Source organism: Sceloporus occidentalis, unplaced genomic scaffold, assembly GCF_023333645.1.
Source record: "Sceloporus occidentalis isolate IW3139 unplaced genomic scaffold, rSceOcc1.0.p SCAF_9, whole genome shotgun sequence".
In the NCBI taxonomy this organism is placed as follows: domain Eukaryota; kingdom Metazoa; phylum Chordata; class Lepidosauria; order Squamata; family Phrynosomatidae; genus Sceloporus; species Sceloporus occidentalis.
Genome location: NW_028316989.1, coordinates 12547538 through 12571471, shown reverse-complemented (window position 1 = coordinate 12571471; position 23934 = coordinate 12547538). Strand labels below are relative to the sequence as shown.

At 41.5% G+C, this 23934-nt stretch overlaps 1 protein-coding gene across 2 annotated transcripts in view; it reads left to right on the top strand.

Annotated features, from left to right (window-relative positions):
- The first annotated feature begins 6780 nt into the window (after positions 1-6780).
- The window catches only part of LOC149306922 (tetratricopeptide repeat protein 12-like), a 28011-nt gene continuing 10857 nt past the window's right edge, over positions 6781-23934 (top strand). For both annotated transcript variants that reach the window (XM_089537996.1, XM_089537995.1), the window contains exons 1-12: positions 6781-6928; positions 8158-8242; positions 13262-13413; positions 15422-15455; positions 16299-16376; positions 16583-16704; positions 16991-17050; positions 20206-20277; positions 21043-21103; positions 21312-21500; positions 21956-22025; positions 23694-23782. In XM_089537996.1, coding sequence (XP_089394122.1) covers positions 8182-8242; positions 13262-13413; positions 15422-15455; positions 16299-16376; positions 16583-16704; positions 16991-17050; positions 20206-20277; positions 21043-21103; positions 21312-21500; positions 21956-22025; positions 23694-23782 — 988 coding nt within the window. In that variant the 5' untranslated portion in view covers positions 6781-6928; positions 8158-8181. The remainder of the gene's footprint in view (positions 6929-8157; positions 8243-13261; positions 13414-15421; positions 15456-16298; positions 16377-16582; positions 16705-16990; positions 17051-20205; positions 20278-21042; positions 21104-21311; positions 21501-21955; positions 22026-23693; positions 23783-23934) is intronic.

Below are 23934 nucleotides of genomic sequence, written 5' to 3'. Positions count from 1 at the left end.
TGCTTCAAATATTCATCAATCTTGAGTTCCCTCTTCTGGCGTCCAGGCTTCAAAAGCCATCGCTCAGTGCCTAGAAATTCTTCTTGTGCCGCAGAACTGATTGGGAGAAAAGTCTCTTCTTCTGGGTGCTGATGGATGGATAGGTGAGTAAATAGGTAGATAACTCACAGTCCGCTGCTGCAATTGGATTATGGGCTCCATTTTTTTCCCGTCCTGGAAGCATTTGATTAGGATCTTCACCACTCTAAATGTTGGTTTTTCTTCCTTGTCCGCCGAGTTTGCTTGCAAGACTTCTTCGGAGTGATCAATGGCGCCTGCGGCTGCTCATTTCAACAGCCGAAGTCAGCAAAAGATGGTGAGTTTTGTCACCAGGAAACACATCAGTTTCAAGTTGCAATGCCATGACTGAAGACTACATTAGGCTCCCTCGGATTGGAAAGAGAACTTGTTGCAAGCTTTGGGAGAAAGGGGAAAACAGTGGTTTCCACTAAAGACATTTACAAAACAGCTCTTAATGTCAGACTGCTCCTCCTAATGTTGAGGTGGAATCTCTTTTCCACTTGCTTGAATCCATCGCTCTGTGTCCTATTCTCTGGAGCAGCAGAAAATGACCTTGCTCCATCCTCATCATGACATCCCTCCAAATACTTAAACAGGGCTTACTTCCCAAAACTTGGGAAGATAACTGCATTGAGGGAGATGCAGTCAGAGGGATGGAAGGGAGCTTTTCTGATACTCTTGGAAGTGGTGGAACGTGAGGTGCCTAGATATATAGGGTTGATTGGAAACGTTTACTAGTAGACCCAAGTAACACCCTTAGGAAATCACTGCTGTTGCAGGTGTGAACATTGCAAGGTATTTTTTTCCTGGACGCAAGCTAATGCTCTGGAGAAGCATATTCTCTCCCCTCCACTTTCTGCCAAGCAACCAGAATGGCTCCTTGTCGGTCTCCCCTTCCTTGGCGGCATGCTTAATCTTTTCTTACTCCAGCGACTGCGCATGGGAGCCTGCGCTGCGATTAGAAATGGAGATGAGATCAGTGGCTCGGTGGTACCCAGTGCGCCTGAGCTCATCCGGCAACCTGTCAGGCTCTTCTCTTCCACAGCTGGATGAGCTCTTAATAAGTTTTTGGGATGATTGGCAGTCCTAATTAAAGACCCAAAGTTGAGACTGTAGCAAAGAATTAGAAGGCCTCTTGGAACGGCAGAAGGTGGGATGGCAAGAAGGAAACAAAGAAGCTTGCTTGCTTGCTTGGCCTTTCAATTCCAAGGAAGATCAATAGTTCTGATATCACTTTATTTGCACAATTGTGTGTGATAATCATTCGCACAATTATTTGTCATTTTCACTGTTTGTGGGATGCTTTAAATGCACTTTGATCTCTCTTTAATGCTGAAATTGTGATAAACTCCACATGTGCCATTTTTGAGCGATTTGTTCTTGCTACTACTTGCTTTTTTGCTTTGCAAAAAATATTTGCATGCAATTGGGAAGATGTCTGGATGTGGAAAGGAAGGGAAAAATTTTGGGGAAGAGATGCACCAAGAGGCATCATAAAGTCCTTCGTGATGACATCCATTTTGGTCTTAAGCAATGATGAAATACACAAGAAAAGAGCTGACTTACTGTATTAAATAAGAGGTCCAAATGTGGTACTCTATGTTGCTGGATTTTCCCAATGACAGATGAAAAGCATCAGTAGTAACTATCATGGAGTTATTGGCTTGGCTTGCATGAGAACAGCTGCAAGGATGCTTTTGTACTCAATGCCTGAGGATGAGAGAAGCGACGACAAGAGAAGAATAGGAAACGGGGGAAAATGTGTGATTATGCCATTGTGGCGAAGTTAACAAACTACATTAGAGTCAAAAGAAAACGATAATAGACTTAACTGAAAGCGGGGGATTCTCCATCAGTTCTTGGCGTACAAAAGCAAACACACATCATCCAACGCCTGTCATGTAATTTATTTATTACAGTTTAATAGCTAGACATGTACTCGCGCAAGGATCCCGTTTATAAATTTCACTGTTGTTTGGATTAGTGGAAATGAAAATATTACGGCCACAATGCAATGCGGACGCTTGCATTCTTCTCACTCCCATTGAATGCTTTACTCAGTCCTGGATCGAAGAAAGAAGGGATCTACCTACATTTTTAACTACACATATTTAAGGGAGGATGATATGGGGATATTTGTAACTTGATAGAGGAACAAACCATGTGAGAAGGCAATGGCCGTGTCCAAAGAAAGTGTGACACTTTAAAGTAATGATTCTAACAGTGTTCTTGAGAAACCAACTGCGCAGAAGGTAACAGCAACAGCAAAAGGTATATTTTGAACCATTAATTCCTCGGTGCACACCTCTGACTTCCCACTCTGACCATTATAACACCCATAAACCCATTAGGAGTGGAAAGTATTTTCTCGGGTTGGACGCTCCCAACAAAAGTGGCCCTTTTTTCCACCTCTCACCGTTGAGACGAAATGCACCTTTGCATGGAGATGCTGCCCTTTTGCAAAGGCTTAGAGGGCATTTCAAAGGAGGGAAAAGGGTGCAAAGAAAACTATGCGCAGGTTTTAAAAGGCGAATGTCTGAAAATGCGTACGATTGGATAGGGACAACAGACAGACACATCATAATCCTTACAGCGAAACTGCAAAAATAAGTACATAATTGGGGGAGGGGGGATGTGTTAAAATGCAAAAAAATAAAAATAAAAATCTTGCATTCCAATGCAAAACAAGGATGGGAGGAAAAATTAGGAGAGGCTGCAACACAACACAACAGAAGAGATATTTTCAAATCCCTATACCTCCTACACACACCCAAACACAAACCAACGGCCAATGTGCAGTAACTTCTGTTTTGGCATGTGCTTTAGCACCAGAAATCAAACACATTTTGTGTGTTGTGTGTGAATCGGAGCAGGTTGCACCAGTTCAATTCCACCAAGCTGATAAATACAGAAGCAGCATCAAGTATGAATTGGAGGTTTGCACACGCCTGTGCGCCCAAATCCATCCCAAATCACATCTGATCCACACAACACAAGAAACTGTGGGATGGGCCAGGAGAAATAACTACGTAGCCAGCCCATTTAGGCAAGGCTAAAAGTGGGAGGGAGGGAGGTCATTCAGTGTGTTTCAGAGCTGATTTTGGAATCGAATCCTAGTCTCCAGAGTCATAGTCCAATGCTCAAGCCACTATGCTATGCTGGGTCTCTGGATTTTAGGGATGGACCAGGAGAAAAGACTAGCTTACCTAAAAGTAAAAAGGAAGGAAGGTAGGTCATTCAGTGGGTTTCATAGCTGATTTGGGAATCAAACCCTGGTATCTAGAGTCCAACACTCAAACCCTGATGCCATGCTGGGTCTCTGGCATATAAAAACCAATTTGCACCTCAGCTGGCTTTTGAGGTCTCAGGTCTCAATGCCAGTTTTCTTCTAGTTCTGTTTGCAACTCTTTAGGCCATTGAAATTTGCAAGCAGATTTGCAACAATTAAGTGATAGCTATACTTCAGCATGGGAGATTGTGGCTCATTGAGCATACTTTGGCCAGGATTGCCATCTAGAGGACAGCTATTCATTTGGCATTTTGCTCCACAGCAGCAAACTCCTTTCTTTATGACAATTTCCCACATTTTAGGATGAAAATGGAATATTAAAAAGTAGTAACAATTGCATTTGAACTACTATCTACCTACATGGAAATGGGAAGGTTGGAAAGGATTATTTTGTAGGTATGGAAGTATAGTGGGCCTTTACTGGGATTTGGTCTGAGGATTCCCCACCATGGATACCAAACTCTGCGGATGTTTGAGTCCTATTAAATACGAGTCGTAAAATCTGGCACAATCAAAGTTTGCTTTTTGGAATTTATGTATTTTCAATCCATGGATGCTTGGAATTGTGGAAGGAGAATCGGTGGACACAGAAGGCCGACTGTGCAACAATTTGCAAAGAAGGTGCAGGGAAGATTCAGGATGGATATATAACCAAACACATTAGGAAACAGTTGATAGCTTTTGGTGTCCCACCTTTGACCAAGAAGACCTTCCCGGATTAAATGGAGCTGGCTGTGACTACAGTTGTGTGTCCACAATTCCCATCATTTCCCACCACAAATGTTTAAACACTAGGAAGAAGATGGTGGGCTCTGCGATCTCGGCTAATGACTCATTTGGCATTCTGGCTCCAAAAGTGTCCGTCTAATGGCACCCAGAAAATGTAAGGCAGGAAAGAAGAATGATTAAAGCTCTGATTTACCTCTGGAAGAGGAGCTTAAATAGATGTCTTAGGAGGATAGGCACGAATCAGACTAATGGGTGAAAGCGAGGGGAAAAGAATCACTTTGGCAAATTTATTTATCTGGCTGTCTGCCCCCATTTTAATAATGGTGCATTTATTCGATGAAGGATTCAGGACCTGAGTGACGCATGCACAGACTTAATGCATCTGGAGCATCTGGGAAGGGATGAAGGAAAGTGTGATGCAGGTGTCATGCTCAGAACACAGCTTGGGAAGTTACTTCCTAAAGTTTAATAATAATAATAACAACAGCAACAACAACAACAATAATGGAGAGAGAGAGGGGGGAAAGAATGAAAGAAGGGAGGGAGGGAAGAAAGAAGGATAGAAAGAAGGGAGGGAGGGAAGGAAGGAAGAGAGGGAAGGAGGAAGAATAGAAGGAAGGAAGGAAGGAAGATAGGTAGGTAGAGAGAGAGGAAGGGAGGCAGGGAGGAAGGAAGGAAGAGAAAGAGGAAGGAAGAATAGAAGGAAGGAATGGAGAGAGGGAGGGAGGAAGGAAGGAAGAGAAAGAGGAAGGAAGAATAGAAGGAAGGGAGGGAGGGAGGGAGGAAAGAAGGAGAGAAGAAAAGATAACTTAGAGAAAAGATTCAACAGCTGAATACATTGTCCAAATTTAAAACAGCATTGCTTTTAAACTGTGAATTTTAAATGATGAATTTTAGGTGTGGATTGTACATCTAAGATTGCAAATATCTTATTTGTCCTTTTAAATCGATGTGTGTTTTAACTGATGTTGTTTTATCTGTTAAATGTTGTTGTTCCCACCTTGGTCCCTGGGGAGAGGAGGGTAAGAAATAATAATAATAATAATAATAATAATAATAATAATAATAATAATGATAAGGCAGGTGTGAAGATGAGGAATGGCTGGCAGTGAGAGGTTGGTGTTTACATGAAGAGACACTTCCATCTAGTGACTCTCTCTCAAAATTGCATTTTTTCATTTCTCTTTTTAGAAACATCCCATTGAATATTGTAGCAGAATATGTTTTGCAAATAAGCAAAATAAGGAAGCGTGGCAGAGTATTTTCAGCACTGGACTTCTGGAGACTCGAGTTCGAATTCATGCTTAGCCATGGAAACCCAGTTTTATCAATGCTTCAGATGTATCTTTTTAAAATGATTGTAAGTCGTCTTGAATCCCATTTTGGGATAAAGGTGGGATATAAATCCAGTAAATCAACAAAAATAACGAAAGGTCGGGAAATGTAAGATTATTGCTCTGGAAAGATTAGCGGTGCTTCCTATACATCCAGCTGAAAGACAAGACTCCATTGCAGCTAGAAAATACATTAGAAAATATGTTATTTATTATTGATGCTGGGGGAAAATAATCTGTCTTCCAATTTTCTGGGTGATCCTGAATTATATTACTGACTGCAATGTAAATTTTCAGTTGATGTTCCTGTTCTTTGCACACAAACAAAAAAGGTACAAAGGGATGCAGTGCAGTCTGCCATGCTTGCTTGGTTCTCCAGACTAAATGCCCAGCAAAATGGCAGCAAATGTGAATGACAGAGAGGGATAGTTGTGCTTTGCAAACTCAGTCCAATGCTTATGGGCAAGCTATTTTATATATATATATATATATATATATATATATATATATATAATTTTATTTTTCTTCTTCATTAGGCCATTTAATGGCATGGCACTGGTAATTTCACACCTTCCCAATAGATTTTTTTTGCCTGTTCTCCATCTCCCTTGTCACCTCATATATGTATACAGTATATATATAGATAGATGTAGATATATATTCCCATTTGGAGAAAGCCATTAGCAAGTAACTGTTGCTTTTATCTCCATTGCAAGTGAATAAATCCAAGGAATGGAGGTGAAAGTGATTTTTATGTGAAGTTCATAAAACAAACTAAAATAGCAGTAATAGTTAAGTTCGGGGCAGTGATTTAATGACTTGTCTGGGTAGGAGGGATTCTATAGAAGCTCTATCTCTATATCTGTCTCTCTATATAGTATTCTATATAGAAGATATATATATATATATATATATAGAGAGAGAGAGAGAGAGAGAGAGAGGATTCTATAAGATATATACTGTATATGATTTTATAATAGATAGATAGATAGGTTTCTAGAGGATATCTATATCTATATCTATACGATATCTATCTATATTCTATAGAATCCTATATATAGATATAGATCTCCTATAGAATCCCTCCTTTCCGCATAAGTCATTAAATCACAGGCCTGAACTTAACATTGTGTGTATGTGTGTACACACCACGACAATTAAAGTGGTGTCAAACTGGATTATTTCTGCAGTGTAGATGTAATCTTTTTTGCCTCAGGATTACTGAGGAGGAAGGGATGCGCATGCGCACAGTGCTCCTTTCCCCCCTTTTCTCTTTGCGGTCTCTTTGCTCTCGCTCCTCCTACTCTTCTGGGTCATTTGCATAGCCACGCCCTTCCCCGCGCCCAAAGGCGGAAGCGCCGGAGCCGCCATTTTGCACTCTGGAGCGGTTGCCATGGATACCCCGGGGACGCGGTGCGGCCTAGTGAGAAAAAGGGAAAACTGCCGCCTGCCTCGAGTTATTTGGAATCTCCGTCGTAGTGTGCTTTCCTTTTGCTCTTTTTAATCCTTTCCCCTCGTAAGTAGCCCCATTCCTCCCCTTTTAAATGCATTTCCTCCATTTCTCTAATAAGACATTTCTGGGTGCGTCTGCACTGCAACAATAATGCGGTTTGGTACCGCTTTAACATGATGTTGGGGTTTGTAGTTTTGCCAGGCACTTTGCAAAACTACAACTCCCAGGATTCCATAGGATGACAGGAGGGAGCTACAGTGATGCCTAACTGCATCATTTCTACAGTGTAGATGCACCATTATTGCAAGCAAGGGAAGGATCCAAGGAAATAACTTTTCTTAAGCCTCCATTCTACAACTGAACTGTATTTTGCCAGAGAGGATGATGGCTGCATCCACACTGCAGAAATAATTCGGTTTGAAACCACTTTGGTAGGGAATTCTGGGAATTGTAGTTTTGTGAGACAAGCAGCCTTCTCTGTCAGAGAGAGGTCTGGTGCCACCAGAAACTACAATTCCCAGGATTCCCTGCTGGGACAGGTTAAAGTGGCATCAAACTGGATTATTTCTGCAGTGTGGATGCAGCCGACGATGATAATTTATATCCCGCTTTATTCCCAAAATTGGGACTCAGAGCAGCTTGCCGTCAAACCATTTGTATGTGAAAAACATACAAATAGGAAAGCACTGAATCATAATTAAACCACACGCAGCATTAATAATTGAAAAATTAATTGTATTTTATTATTATTGACGGGAGGGATAGGGTTACAAACGCTTACGATACTGTATTGATATTGCATTTTATTGTAAGCCGCTTCGATCATTCGGAGGAGCGGGATATAAATTTATTATTATTATTATTAAAACAACCCATGTTCAGTAAAAGAATACCACGCGCTTTAAAAGATTCAAACGCTCTTAAATACAGTATAGATAGACAGTGGCACTGCTTAGTAGTAGCTTCAGAAAAAATGACTGATCCGCATTATGGAAATAATCCAGTTTGAGACCACTTTAGCTGCCCCCAGGAGCTGTAGTTTTGTGAGACATTTAGCCTTCTCTTTCAGAGAGCAATGGTGCCACCATAAACTACAATTCCCAGGATTCCCTAGCACTGAGCCAGGGCAGTTTAAGCGGTCTCAAACTGGATTATTTCTGCAGTGGGTTTTGGACCTGCATCTCTTTAAAAAGCCAAGCAAAATCAAACCCCAAAATGGTAAAACAGCCACAAGGTGGCAAGCTTAAGACGCTGGAAAACATCATTTCCCTTCTTGTTCTTTCTCTGTACAGTCTTCCTCCGTGTTTTGGGTCAAGATGTCTAAGCAGCAAGAGGAGCGGGATTTGCAGAAGTTCCTTCAGGACGTGGATGAAGTCAGTAAGTAGACCATAAGTACGTTTAAGCTGAAGCATACTTCAGCTGTGCATCTTCCATAGGGCCACCCACTGCCTTTTCAAAGACTGCAAGGACCCCAATTACAATTAAGGTGCGATTATTGCAAGATGCAAATCCAGAGAAGCATCGTTCCCACTGCACTCCAGTAAACCCAAAGAAACAGAAATAACTGCCACGCCAAATCTGTTAGGAGCAGCTGTAAGTATACTTAGTTGGTATGGCAGCAAACCAGCTGTTCAAATTCTTGTTGGACATGGCGCTTAACTTGCATAGGTTGCAACTCCACAAAAGTTATCCATAGGAGTTTATCACACAAAGGAGATTGGGAGTTTATCCCGTGAATATCCTCCCAAAAAAACGTGAAACAATTTCACATGACGTCTCACAAAACCCGCCATTAAAGTGGTCACAAAGAAGCATTAACGCACAGATTTTTACTTCTGGTGTTTCGGCGACAACGCATTTCCGACATCACTTTATTTGCGCAATTGCGTGTGATACTCATATGCACAGTTACTTGCTGTTTTCGCTTTGTGGGATGTATTAAATACACTTTAATCTCTCTTTAATGCCGAAATTAGCCCCAGTGTGATACACTCCATAGAACGGTAATCATTTTGTCTTTATTTATATTTTTAATTGCTTTTATATTCTGCCTTTCCCCTCCAAGCTCACGATACAAGTATCCCTTGCTGTGAAACAAGGACATTGGACCGACAAGGATTCTTTGTTTGAATTTGGTGACAGCATGAGATGAGGACTGGAATGAGACAACGTGTTTGGAATTTGAGCCTGGGTCTGTCCTATCACAAGAGGCTACCTTATATTAGGCCAGACTCCTCCTGCATCTTGCCATGGAGGGTCTGACCGTTTCCAAGCCCCCGCTCAGGTCCCTAGCAGCTGTGCCAGTTATCTTCCCCAAAAAGATTTTATGGGGTAAAAGCATGTATTTTACTAAAGAGTCCTATTTGTCCTTTGGCGCCAGAAAAATCTAGATGAGTAGAAAGCCTTTAGAGAGTCAGCGTGGCACAGCAGTTTGAGCATTGGACTTTGACTCTGAAAACCAGGGTTCAAATCATGGCTCAGATGTGTAAACCCACTGGGTGACCTTGGGCAAGTCACACAATCTCAGCCTCAGAGGCTGGCAATGGCAAACCCCCTCTGAAAACACTTGCTAAGAAAACCCTACGATATTCCATGATATCGCCTTACGGTCTCCATAAGTCAGAAATGACTTGAAAGGCACACAATGACAACAACAACAGAAAGCCTTTACCTGGCCACTGAAATGTTCTGTCATGGATCATCATCAGGCCCAGCATTAAGCAATGTAGGAAAGAGGTTTTGGAAACAGGAAGGATTTGTAAAAGAAAAACAACAGCAAATGATTTATTAGAATGACTTATTAGCACATGATTTATTAGAACGTTGCTTTGTTCTAATACAATGGTGCAGAGGTACAGGAATAAATGCTCAGATATTTGATCAGAAGAAAACAGACGTTTGCAGCTGCATCGGAAAAGTTTTGCCATCACCAGTCCTTTGATTTGTTTGTTTTCTCTTTTGTAAAATCACCTTAAAAACTGATATGAGCAAATGCTCTTCCAGCTATCAATAATTTAAAAAGCTTTCTGGGCATCTTGACAGTTATTTTCATCTGAAAAGTTGGGTGGAAACTCTTTTGTGCAAATAAATTAATGTTTTCAGGCTCAAAGACTCTTTGAAGTAGGTAATCTTGAAACCTGGGAGCTGGCACAACTGCAGCACTGTTAAAAATGGAAGAGGAAACAGTGGTTAGAATAAACAGTATAGTAAGACAATAAAGAACCCACAGCATCCCTCCCTAAACCAAATACATACACTGATAGATCTGTGCCAGAAATGTAGGTCTGAGCCATCATACCATCCAGAAGATTTACTATCCTCTTGCCTAAAATGGCAAAATATGCCTATCGTCCTTTGGAATCCGTGTTGTTCCAATATTATAAAAAGTGTGCATCTTTTACATGGTTTATATGCTGTCTCAGCTCCTGTAATACTATCCATTTTAGCTGGTCTTTGATTGATCGTGCCCAGTGCACTTTCATACCTAATCTCCGTCTTTGCAATATAGGGAACATTGTATTTTGTTCTTTTTCTTTTTCTCCTCCTTCTGATGGACCTGAATGGAGGTTTTATATTTCCAGAGGGAACAACCTTCCCTCCCCAAGCTCTGTGCTTTGTACCAGGATGCTGAATGGTACTTTGGGATCATTTGAACACTTATCACCATTATATATTGGTAATCCAGTTGAATGTCTACTACTCCAACTTCCTCTCTCTATTTTTATTTGTGGTGAGAGGATTGTGGAGAGAAAGAGTCTAAGATTACTCTCATTAATCAACGATTAGCAAATATTTTACAAGGATAAACCAAATGCACCAAAAGTACTCATCGTTTGAGTAGCCTGCTTGTGTTTGGTAGCACAGGAGAGTCAATACATGTTATTTAATAAACGGATAAGTATAGATCCTTATGCTTTTTCCCTTCTAATGCTGTTTTGACTTTTAACTCCAAACATCAGATTGAAAAGGGCTTTCAATTTCCAGTATGTAATTTGAAGATACGTACTTAAAGAAAAAGCAACAGTAATTTCCCCCTCTCTTGAGTCTGAGGACGGCTGCAGGCTTAACAATAGCTACAGAACACTTTTTATCCTCTTTACATATTTTCACAGGTATTGGCGTCTCTAGTAGGCCTGGAAGCATAGAGGAGGGAAAATGTGCAGTGAACACCTAACAAGTGAAACATGTATTTCCAGGCTTGTAACCAAGTCCAAAAACAGACTACAGTATTGGGTTAGATCCTGAACCAGACGTGTTTAAAGTAGGCCCATTGATCCAGTCCATTCAGTGCAGCTAAAATGAATTGTTCCCTCTGCCCTGATGCAGTTATGTAGAGGAAAATATATACCGGCAAATAAGTAAATAAAAATACATTAGGCCCTCCATATATATATATATATATATATATATGGATCCATCCCCATTCTCTGAATAGAGTGCTAAAAGGCATGAGCATAGTCCATCCTGGGAGCACCGAAAAGAAGCATGGATTCTCTCTCCCATCCTGCCTTCAGGATGAGCACAAACAGTTATGCCTGCCAGAATTTTTTTGGCATCATTTTCCTTTGCATCATTCTTTACATCCTTTGTTACATGTCCCTAAGTTAAACCCTCAACTTATCCATGGGTCATATCAAAATCCATAATTTTGGCCCCCAAACCTGACCTCAACTTATACATGAGATCGACTTACGTATATAGTCGAGTATATACAGTAAATGCTATTTGCAATTGCTATTTGCACAAATGGTGTTTTGGGATCTGGGTGTTAGATGTGTAGTGAAATCGATGGCAGCTCATGGGAGAAGGACAAAAGAAGAGGAGCAATTGCAGGCCATCTCTGTGTTATACAGCACTTGCTAGCAACTTGCTAGGTTTGAGTTCCTCTGCTGTCTGTTTGGCCTGCAAGGTATAGTAGAGAGAGGGGTTGAATAGGTCATAAGGAGAGATGATGAGCAGTTTGTTGCTGCTTGTTCAGGCATGGCTCTTTCAACAGCATTGAAGTCATTTCCTTCCACCTCCCTCACATCCATTGTTGGTTTAAATTGACTTTCTAATTCACTCCTTGGAGAACTCTCAATTATTGCTTGGGTCAGCCATTTTCCTACGAACACCAGCACAACAAAGCCAGAACGACGGGGAGAGAAGGGATCCAAAGCAGCAAATCTGTTTCACAGAGCTAGATTGCTGAGTTTGAAATTAAATGTACCATAAGTCTAGTTGCACTGCCTTAGAGGGAAAAGAAACATTTCTTCCCTTTTCTATCCTCTGGGATGTTTGGGGGCTGATGTTCATCCTTCCAAATTCTGGTAAAGCCCCCAGATTAGATCTGAGCCGGGCAGTTTGTCTGACATTGCAGTTCACACACACACACACACACACACACACACACACACACACACACTGAGCAAGTGGGCAGCAACTGGCTTGCATATTTGAGACCTATGCAGTGAATATGATTTCCATCTCATTCTCTTGAGCCTGTTGGCTGCCAAACCACAGTTGATGGATGAGTTACTCCTGACTCTTAAGTCCTTGAAAGTTTGTTGTTAAAGATACCAAATCTGCTTTGGAAGCATATGGGGCTTTTAAATATATATATATTTTAATGTTGTTAGTACTGACATCTTTCTCACCTCTTTTTTGTTATTGCAATTTTAAATATATATTTAGAGCCATAAGGAGTAGGAAAGGAGTAGCATCCGGCTGTGTTTCGGCCACTGGATGCACAAAGAAGAATGGAAGGTCCAAGAGGATAGGATGCCTAGTTCTTTAGCCATGCTAAAGTTTAGCCTTCGAATGTGGGATTCACCTAGGCCCCTTTTCCTAATACCAAACTCTTTCCAAAGCAGCCTTGTTTCAGGGCCAGGCATATCTTGCAAAGAAGGGCTTCCTATCTCACAGATATGCCAATATCCCAAAAATCTTGCTTGGGACCACTTTTCTGGTTTCCTCCATGTTCTGAGACCAGTCCGGAGACAACCAAAGAAATGACATTTTGTTCCCTTATTCTGGCATACTTTCTGCTTGAACAAACTCACCGACTGCCAAACTTGATGCGCCAGGCAAAGACCTTTTATTCTCTCCAGCCGTCAACCCTACAATTGGAATACCTTTTTTTATCTTCTTGCTGTGCTTTTTATGTTCTTATGTTTTTTATTATCCTCCTGCTCTTGTTGTTTATTGACTTATTTGTTGTCTTATTAGTTCTGGGCTTGTTAGCTGCTTGGAAAGCTGTATGGCGAAGCTGTGGGATATACATTTCTAAGACAGATAGATGGAGAACCATAAAATAAGCTCCATGACTCACATGGCTCAGGGCAAGAGCTGACTCCCAATTTGGTCTTGAAGACTTTTCCGTTCCAGTGATCTGTTTATCTTTCCTATGATTTCCAGCCAACTTGATTCAAGGCCTGAACTCCACAGACCCTTCCGTCCAGGAGAAAGCCATCACAGATACAGAGAAAAGGCTCAAGTCCACTCAGATCAAAGATGAGAACAAAAAGAAGCCCCAGGTGGACAGGACAGTCATCAGTGCACCAACACCGGTAAATGCCCTCTTTTTACCACTTTTCTCTCCAAACCCTCCTGGTTTTCTGGGAAGCTGCTGGGGGATTTGAGCAAATTGGTGTCCTGTCTTTTAGGGATTATGTAGCGAACCTGGCAAAGCATCTAATTGCAGGCTGCCACTTGTATCTGCTGTCAGTCTCCTCTCTGGCCTGCATGGAAGCATCGTTTTTAAGTTTTGCTCCATGGCGATAATTGCTGTATCGTTCTTCCAGGGTCCTTTCAATCTCCATAAAATTGCAAAACGTGGGACCATTGTGTGAAAACAGTGTTTTTTCACTCAGACTTAAAAGACAGATCCATTTTATTCTCATAGCCTTTCTCTCCTGTTGGAGTGCTATCCTATTTTGCTTTGTCCTCGATCAGTCGTATTATTGTTTGCAAACAGTTTAGCCTTTTCCAATCCTTTCCAGGTTCACAGCTGACAGTCATTGTCACCACATTTGGGTGGTAGAATCTCACCAGGACTCCAGTGGTTCTCAATCTTTGGTTTTTCCAGATGTTTTAGATATTAATGTCCCAAATCTGTTTGCCATCTTGACTGGGGCTTCTGTCCAAAATGATCTGCAGCACCGAAAGTTGAGAAGCACTGAATTATATCATTTTGGACTGCGGGCATAGGGTGCAATATTTATTTCTCTCTCATTGTTTAAAAAGAGAAGAAAGGGAAAGCATAAGTAGAAAATTAGAACACTAGGAACAAAGGATTGGTTTAACTCGCTCCCTCCTTTTTAAAGCTTGTTTAGACGTTGGTATTTGGAAGGTGTGATTTGAGAAGAGGGGTTGAAAACATATATTGTTCCCATCACTTAATAAAACTTTGGAATACATTAATTGTAAGATACCTGGAGTCCTTTTTGGAAACAGAATCGATCAAATGTTAATAATAAAATCCTATACCTGATCTGTTCCATCTCCATCTGTGGGAGGCTTGTTTGGCCAAGTACTCCTCCTACATAGTTATATGTGGAGATGGATATGAGAGACCAACTGAAGATCTTTAGATATACCAACCAGCCTGCCTGCCCTGAGCTAGAAAATGTGGTTTTGAACATTTCAGTATCGTCCACCCCAAATGGACAGCAGTCACGATCCCCTTAGATCTTTTGGGCTGAAAAATGTTTCTCTATGCCTTACACACTCTGAATCTGGTCTATGGGATTAGAGGCTGGGATCTGGGAATTGTTTATGGTGACCCCATTGCCATGGCCAGGCAAAGCTTAGATGGGCAGCAACTGCTTCCATGTTCAGGACTGGGAACTGTTAAGTTGGTCAATGTCTGTTGATTCCAGAAAATTCTCAGGGAGTTTCCAGTGGTCATTTTTAGGGAATTTGAACTGATCTGTTCTTCATGGATGGACCTCCACCTCAAAAGCCAGCCTTCTCTAACTGCTGCCCTACCAGATGTGTTGACGTACAGCTCCCACCTTCCCCAGGAGAACTTGTAGTCCAGTACATCTGCAGAGTGCTGGCTTCCCTAAATATTTTTATCCCCAAAGATGGGAGGTTTGGTGTTTTGTTTTTGTTTTGTTTTTTCTTAGAAGGGATTTAATTGTGAAATGTACAGCAGCCTGCCATTATTCCTGCCCAAAGTGTCAACCCACGGTTACAATTTGCCCAGTTGAAGTGTATTCCAGAATCCTTTTGCCAAAATTGATTTTTGGATCCTAAGCCCTGCATTATTATTTTTGTTTGTTTTTTTCCTTTCTTTCTGCGGCTTTTTAAAGCTATTGACTGAATTAATTTTGACAGCTTTGGAAACACCATTCATCTTTTTGAGGTTTAGGTTATTATGGAGACATGTTTTAAGTGGTTTTGAAAAATGAGTCTGATGCATTTTTCTCGTGGCTCCCCCCCCCCCCCCCCAATAGCCCAGGTTCCTTCAAAAAACAAAGTTGAACTGGATGTTACATGACACCTTTTTTTTTCCAGAACTTCCAATTAACTTCTTGCTTTGACTCCCACCCTACCCCTGCCTCCCTCTTTTAGGATTTTCCAGATCACAAGGAAAGTATGGATCCAGGTAAGAGGCTGGATAGATCTTTCAGGTGTTCTTTCAACCAGAGTCACACGAATCTATGTGGTACAGAGGTTGAAGAAATGGTATCTATATGAGTTGTAAACAACCCTGAGCACAGTTTTTTCCAGCTGTTGCTTGTACATTTCTGTCCATATACAGTCCCAGGAAGCAAGATCCCAGTTTCCCCTGCTGTTTTCATTTGTTAGGTAAGAGAAGCTCGAAATGAAAGGAGGAGATATTGTTTCTACATTAACACCTCTTGTAAGGAAGGAGCTTTGTGGTGGTGGCAAATCAAAGCCCTATGCCCATCTTCATGGGATGAAGTTAGAGGATGCTGGTTTGGTCTTAGGATCTTCTTGATAGGCCTTCTTTAGCTCCACGTTTCTGAGCCTCCTGTATTTAGATAACAGACTGAAGCAAAATTTATCTCTTTTAGTTCAGCGACATCTTATACCATTGGAGCCATTCTTTTCTTTTCCATTCCAAAATCAGAAATGGATTGCATCGTCTTCATAGCCACCCCAATTAACTCACATTTTCATTGTACTGGAAAATGCAAGTCAGCATATTCTAATCACTCCATTGTCCAGAAATTAGAAAGCTCCAGTCCCTTGGAAATGTAACTTTGTTCAAAGTAAGTGATTAAGTTCACCATCAGTGCTATGAGTAAATGGAAGCGTATTATCCCTGTTCTGATTTGGCGCCACATTAATGAAATAGCCCCCTTTAGATTTCCATTTCACATCTCAGAATAGTCTTTGCTGTTCAATTTGATTTAAAAAGGAAAAAAAAAGAGAACAATCAAACTCTTTTCTTTTGATTGAACTTCCATCTCTTGACTTTTAGATAGCTTCATGGCTGCTTTAGAAAAAGATGCTGAAGAGCGAGCAAGGAAAAGGAAAGAAAATGAAGCCTTAGCAAATGGTAAGGATTGGGCAGTGAGGGTGGGAGAAAATAAAAAACAGACATACTGGGATTTAATATCGGTATCTAATGTCAAGATCTACTAATGTCAGTCTCTAACTAATAGGTGAACAGATTATGATAGACTCTCTGCCCTAATTATAGCGGAATATTGGGAATCAGTGTATGTCTCTTCAGCCTCTGCTCTGCTATTATAATCTCTGCAGCACTCAAAGTAAAAGGGAATGATGCTTTCAGCAAAGGAGACTATGAAGTGGCCATCAAGAGGTACACAGAAGGTCTAAAGATGCAGAAGGACATGTCCATGCTGTATACCAACAGAGCACAGGTCAGCCTGGGCCTCCCAGTATCCATTTTCTTTTCAGTGCAAAACTGTGGTGGTCTCCAACGGGTGTAGCCACCATCATCTGATGTCAGTGAGGAGCAGTTGTCAAAGGCTTCACCCAAGCCAATGTCCATGGCCTTTCCTGAAGGTCGAGGCTTAATGCTTTTAATTAATTGGAGTTGAGATCAGTTGGATGCTTTGAGCAAGGAAAGCTGCACAGAAATGCCTTGCTTTTTCATTATCATCACAGCTTAAGCTTAGATATCTGTGCTGTCCCATTTCATTTCAGGCTTACATCAAGTTGCAGAAGTATGACAACGCCATCAGTGATTGTGACTGGGCTTTAAGGGTAAGAGCTTCCTACATTTCTGTCAAAAGTGAGAGAGTAAGGAGCCCTTCATGACAAGGATGCTTTTGAGGTATTCCAGAGGTTCAAAGGGAAGATCTTTTGCTTTTCCAGACTTCTCTGCTTCACTGCCTTTGCACATCTCCCTTCCTTTTTATGACATGACAGATGGCAAAATGGTCCATGTGGTTAATGGCAGGCATTTGAATCTGGAATGATTTCCCTACAAGTACAGCCTCTGATATGGACTCATAGCAAGTCACTTACACTCTTTCATCCCTATTTTATGAAATGAACATCTTGTAGTGTCCAAATATGTTTCAGGTTCAAGGGCATTCCTATCCATGTTTACTCAGAAACAAGTCCCACTTGGTTCAGTGTGGCATACTCCCTGATAAGTGTGTTTAGGATTGCCACCTAAAGTGCTTTGCAAATTAAAGGTGTCCAACCAGTTGTGAGTAATGTATTAAAATTAAATGCATTTTCTAGAGATATTGAAATGTCTTCCTTGACATAATTTCTGTCTTTTGATTAAAAACATAACAGAAATGATAGGTACTGTGGGGAAGAAAGATTAACATTTTTGCTAATACACCATGGAACTAATCTCACAGCTTCTCAGTTCTTTGAATTCAAATATTTAATTAAAGATGGATGTAATTAATGATAAATTAATTACTTTGCAGCACCTCCTGAGATCTGTGTCAACACCTAAACTTAATATTCTAGTTCAGTTTGCTCAACCTATGCGGCATTCACTTGACACCCAGAATGAGAAATGCGCTGAATCAATGTTGCATTCTAAGTGATTTTTAAAATCCCAATTTCCATTAAAGCAGTGCATTTTTGAAAAACCTTAATGGTGTCTGCTCAGATGTATCAGAATACTCATGTTCTTACGGCAATTGATTGTTTGTTTCGAAAGAAGAAGTCATTAGAATTTCATCCAATAAAGGCATACTTCCACATGTGGTTAGATATTCACTCCACTGAGGATTCCCAAGGTAGCATCTTATGTTCCTAGTGGTGCTTGTTATGTGTCTCCACATTGACTCCAACTTATGGCAACCCCGTTTTCTTGGCAAGATATCTTCAAAGGGCATTTGCTATTGCCTTCCTCTGTGGTTAATTGAAATGTGACTTGCCCAGTGGGTTTACATGGCCGAGCAGGGATTCGAACCTGGTCTCTTGGAATCCTAATCCAAGACTCAGACCACTACGCTCATGTTGGATTATCCGGAATTGACTGGAAAACTCCTGTCTTGGCTTCTCAGAGATCATTGGTTCCTCCAGTCTTTCATATTGGGGTTCCACTTTCACAGAGCTGGAAGAGAAGGTCTGAAAGGAAGAGTCTTTTTCTCAGTGTTATGTAGCTGGGAAAGAAAGATGACTTTCCCTGTTAGCTGTTTTGTTTGTTTGAACTTCACAAATACTGATAGCCTATAGCCACACATAGATTCTCACTTTAGCATTCTAGTCCACCACCCATTTGGTGAAACTGGATTCCTTCAGGCCAGCTGTAGGGAAAACAAAGGAGAAAGAGATGATTTTTTGAATTTTCTCTCCCCAAAGCTGAGAAGACAGGGGACTATTTTCCATTGTTTCCAGTTCTTACAAGAGAGGCTGCCTCATTGTTTTCTCCTTTTGCTCAATGTGAAGTGAAGGGTCTTACTAACCCACGATTAAAGCACTTTCCCCTCTATATCATAGGCTGTTGTGTGGTTTTGGCTAGGCAACAGTTGTTTCAAAACTTTGCATTTTATCTGGCGGTGCCATTCCCCAGCTTCGTGTCTCTATTGTTGTTAATTGCCATCCAGCTGGCTTTGACTTGTGGTGTCCCATGAATGAGAGGCCCACAATATTGTGTCTCCTTCCTTTTTATTCTTTTCCCCAGAGATATCTTCACTGTTTCCAAGTTCCGACACTAGGATTTTACACATATACACACATACCCTTCCAGGCTATACTAGTTTGGGCATTGTGGACTCTTGGGCTAAGCACTTCCCAAAGTCATTAGCAGCACTTTGCATTGCCCAACTTGTCATCTGACAGTGAGTGAAATGTTTTGTTGACCTGTCCTCCCATTATCATTTGCAGCCAAGAGCTCTTTTGGGCTTCCAGGATAGATGGTGCGATGCCAGTCATTTTGCTCTGAGATGAGCAGAAAGAGTGATGTTTGCTTAGGAGCAGAAGTCTTGAAAGCTTTCTGAAAGATTGTTTCCCTGTCACTTGTCATGCCATAAGTGCCATTGATTTAGGTGGCCACGCTAGACGGTGGGCCAGTTACAATGCCGTAAAACTACAGCCTTTCCAGAGGTCTAATGGGAACCTGCCAGCATAAACAATGGCCTCATTTCAGTATAATTTCACCTGGGTGGCTGAGTGGTGCTTTAGATGTCCTGAGAAGAGACATACGTAGAGAACAGAGCAATCTGTATTGACTTCACTTCTTGTAACTCTAAGAGAAGCATCACCGCCTTCTAATTCCAAAGCTGCTGTACAAGTTCACCATTTTATTACTGGTGGGGCCATCAAACTTTGGGGAAAGTGTAGCGCTAGACTATTACTGCCAATAGCACTTGGATTTCAGCCATCCTGATGCATTTTCAAATGAAGAGAGTGAGGGCTGGCAGAATGTAACCCTCTAGGTGTTGTTGGACTGCAATTCCCTGGCTATACTAGGGCCTTGTAGGCACTGGTCGGGATACTCCAGGAGTAGCCCAGGTTTCGAACCATGCCTTGTCCAAATGGGATGATGTCAGAACAGGAGGGAACAAGGCCCTTCAACTTGTACAGACAAGGCCTAATACTCATGGGAGTTGGAGTCCAACCATATTTTAAGGGCTCTTGGAATCCTAATCCAACACCTGGTTTGCCCACACCTGGGCAGGAATGCAGTTTCCTAAAATCTGGAGGTGATTTGTCTTTGATATCTTGGGTGGTTGTTTGCAACACATCTTCAGGGGAACAATAGGTTCTTGGTAAGAATGCAGAATATTGGTCTGACCCGGTGGGGCACTTTGTCTTTAAAAGGGGGAGTTAGTGGCAGTTCTCTAAAGTACGGAGCAAATACCAATTTGTAGCAATCGTGGTAGGGCTGTGCCACTGGTGGGAAACAGATACCTACACATTTTACTCAACAATTCTCTTTAATACAGTGTGATGAAAAATGCATCAAAGCTCTCTTCCACATGGGGAAAGCATACTTAGCCCAGAAGCAGTACAGCAAGGTAAGACTTGTATTGAATGTTTCAGCATTTGTGCCTATTCTTCTGTGCAAATGAGGATGCTCTCCATTCATTTAGACTCTATTAGAACTTCTAACCTTCAGCCTTGGATAGTTTCAAAGAATTCTATGCGTGTTAGCACTGCTCACTTCTGTTTATTTTGTTGTGCTTCATTTCTAAAAATAAAATAAAATAATGAAAAGCAAACCGATCAAAGGAGCGTTTTTTTCAGAACTGTGGCAAGGGAGTAATGGGATAATTCTTCCCCCAAAACATCAGGTATCTCTTATCCTGGTAGTTGTAGGGCCCCCAGCTGTTGCAATTTGCACTTTTCAAAATGCACCATAGCATGGTCTTGTTTGGCCCTTAGCTATGACCTAAAGGAAACATAGGAAGCCAGGAGGCCAGAATTTTTATTTAAATCACATGGAAACAATCCAGTGCTCTGTAAGAGCAACTGGAGCTGCTGCCACATTGCAGAATTAATGCACTTTGACAGTACTTTAACTATCATGGTGCTGTCCTGCAGAATCTTGGGATTTGTAGCTTGTTGTGGCACCAGAGCTCTTTGACAGAGAAGGCTAAGTATCTCACCAAACTACAAATCCAAGCATTCCATAGCATTGAGCCATGTAGTTAAAGTGATGTTAAACTGCATTAATTCTGCAGTGGAGATGCAGCCCAAACCAAGTCTTTGCATAGTTGGTTTTTTTTCTTTTCACACCCTTTATTTGCTCCTACTCTAAAATCCTGTCTTGGTTCTTTTAGTCCAGAGAATGCTACCTGAAGATTTTAGAAATCGATCCCCAAAAAGAGAAGCTGTGTAAAGGTAAGGAACAGAGGATCTTTTACCCTTTTTGATACCGCTAACCTGTTACTGGCTGAAAGTCAAAATGGACTTCCTGAATTTGAACTGTGGCGTTCGTATCCTTGAGCACCCTTATGGAGGCACCACCATGTTAAATTGAATTCCCTTTGCTTTTGCTATACGTTCCGCAGTCCTCTTTATTTCTCTGTTTTACCACTTGGGCTTTCAGGTTGCATGAATGAAATAGACTTGGAGGAAAAAAGACAGCACGAGGAGCAGAGAGCCAAAGAGGAGTTTGAATCTGGAAAGTGCATGGCTGTGTCTGTGAGCCAGTTGCTGGAGAAACTCAGCATGCCTGATAAGGATGCCCTCTACTATGCGGGTGGGATTAGGCTCTTGACCAAAGTGATGCAAGATTGTGAGTAACTCCTATAATGAAGACTCCGGCAGGAGATAAATTGCCAGGCTTCACGGTATATAAACAGTGGGTCCTCAGATTTGAGAGGTGCTTAGTACACGTGATGTGGACTGTTGCTTGATGATAGCCTCAAAGATCATGTTTTTAGAGTGGGTGGTAGTTGTGTTAGTCTGTTGCAGAAAAAACTCTAGTGGCACCTTAAAGCCTAGCACATTGCTGTAAGCTTTCATGACAAATTTTGAATAATACTTATTAGTCTTTGAAGGGCCACAAATTGCTTCTCATTTTCCCTTCTGAAGCTATTGATACTTTGCAGGTTGTTCTGCTTCGGTCTGTTTTTCTTGTCAAAACCCTGTGGCTCTAGCGATCTCGTCTCTTAACACTGGGTTTTGAGTGAAGACGAGCCTGCCTTTCCCAATAAGTCTCTGATGTGCTTATCTCTGAATTTATTACAGGCACTGAGCAGACCTTATTTAGAATGAACAATGGGTTCAGTATCATCAATGACAACGCGGTCATCAGACGGTAAGGACTCCATCAGGAAAACAGTGGGGCGTTGCAGGACAAAGCGGGAGCAAGACTGTTGGCAAGAAACACAATCGCTTGTATGAAATTCAGATGGACTGATCAGCTGATAGTCTAGCAGCCGCTTATGAAGTCTTCCTGACCTCTGTGCGTCCTCTATGCTCCTGTTCAAGGCTTAACCTTTTAAATTTCTGAAGCCTGGGGGAAAGAGCAGGCTAGAGAAACATCATAAAAAGGGTTTAGATGCAAAAGAGCTAAGGTTCTGCGCTCGACCAGATCCAAAAGGCTCAGATAACTTTCAGCCGATGTGCCTTTGCCAAAGGCAGCATATGGAAAGTTGCTTTATAGCAAGAGTGGAGTCAGACTCCCCTCTGTGCCTTTGATAGCATTGCTGAGAACTTTTTCTGGGTCTCTTTCATCTTTGGAATCAAGGGAGGGGATCTTCTTGCAGGATTGATACTTCCCTTGCCTCCTGCTAGTTGCCTCCATTTGGCAAGTCTGCTAGTCCAGCCAAGCACTAGTTCTTAAGTGCCTTCACAGCTCCCTAAATCTGATGCCCAGAGGAGATCAAAGGTATTGCTTTACTGCTGATTTCATATAAATTCTTGGGGAAAGCAGATCAAGGGGAGAGATCGAGGAGTGTATAAGTGGAAAATGTGTTTGTGAGGGGAAACCATCGCTACAAAAAAGTAACAGTAACTTTGTGAACACAAAGACTGCCTGTGGGAGCCAGTGAAAATGGCAGGGGTGGAAAAATGTCAAGACTCAGATGTGAGTCATTCAGAACTTCTCTTTGCTGTTAATTCCCTTCCAACTCTGTTCAGAACTCTGGATTTGGAAGATGAGATTCCCTGCACCCCAGAATATTTTTTCTCTTGAGCCTTGCCAAAATGGCTGATTTAAAATCCAATTAAATGCCTTTTGCAGCTTGGGGCCAAACTGCACCTGGCATTGGAGATCTGAGAACTGGAGATGGTGCAATTGCCCTCCTCTTCTTTTTGATCATCAAGCTTCATGCACAGATGCTTGGACAATGAGAGAAAGGTGATGCCCAGAAGAATTGTAAATGCCCCCCCCTCCGCTTTTTTACCTGTTCTAATTTGCACCTCCTGCTCCCCCCAAAAAACATTTTCTTACCTGGTAAAAACACACAGATATCACTAGATGTTTCCCCACAGAAAGGAAATAACAGTTGTTTGGAAAAGTGGCAGATGATCAAAACTGGGAAAACCTCAAATGACTTTGAGAGAGGACTAATAACTTTCCATTCTCCTTATGATTGCTAAAGCCACACACTATCCCTGCTTTCAGCAACTCTTTTAAGCTTTTTTTTCCTGCCAAAAGGGAAGGTATTACTACATATCCACCAGTCTCATTAATGTGGCCCTTTGATGGACTTCCTCAGGAGTGAAAACTTTGCAACAGAGCATAGCTGAGTAAATAACACTGACTAGCTGAGCAGTGTCTGTTTTTCTCCACTGAATATCCAGCTTAAGAAAGTATCTTGCACAATTCAAAATCAAAAGCTGGCATCCATCAGTTCAAACCCCACTTGGTCTGAATAAAAAGCCATGTGTCACTTGTTCCGTGATTATTTGCTCAGTGGCATCAACATAGCTTCTGAGCTAGATGTTTTCTTGAATTTTAAAGAAACCATTTATGTTTTAGAGTCTTCCATGCCAAGAGAAAATCGCCTGCTGATGTGGAGCTGTCGCTTTCCATTCTTCTCTTATGGCAGGCCGTTTGCAAAGGGAACGGTAATCAACATAAATTGCTATTTATGTACTTCTAGTAAGACTTTGGCTGTTTTTCAGGAGTATTGTTTTCAGTAAGTGTGGGTGATCATTGTGCCTAGACCTTGCTGCACATGAAAGAATTAGAAGTCAAATGCAATTACAGGGAGGGTGGT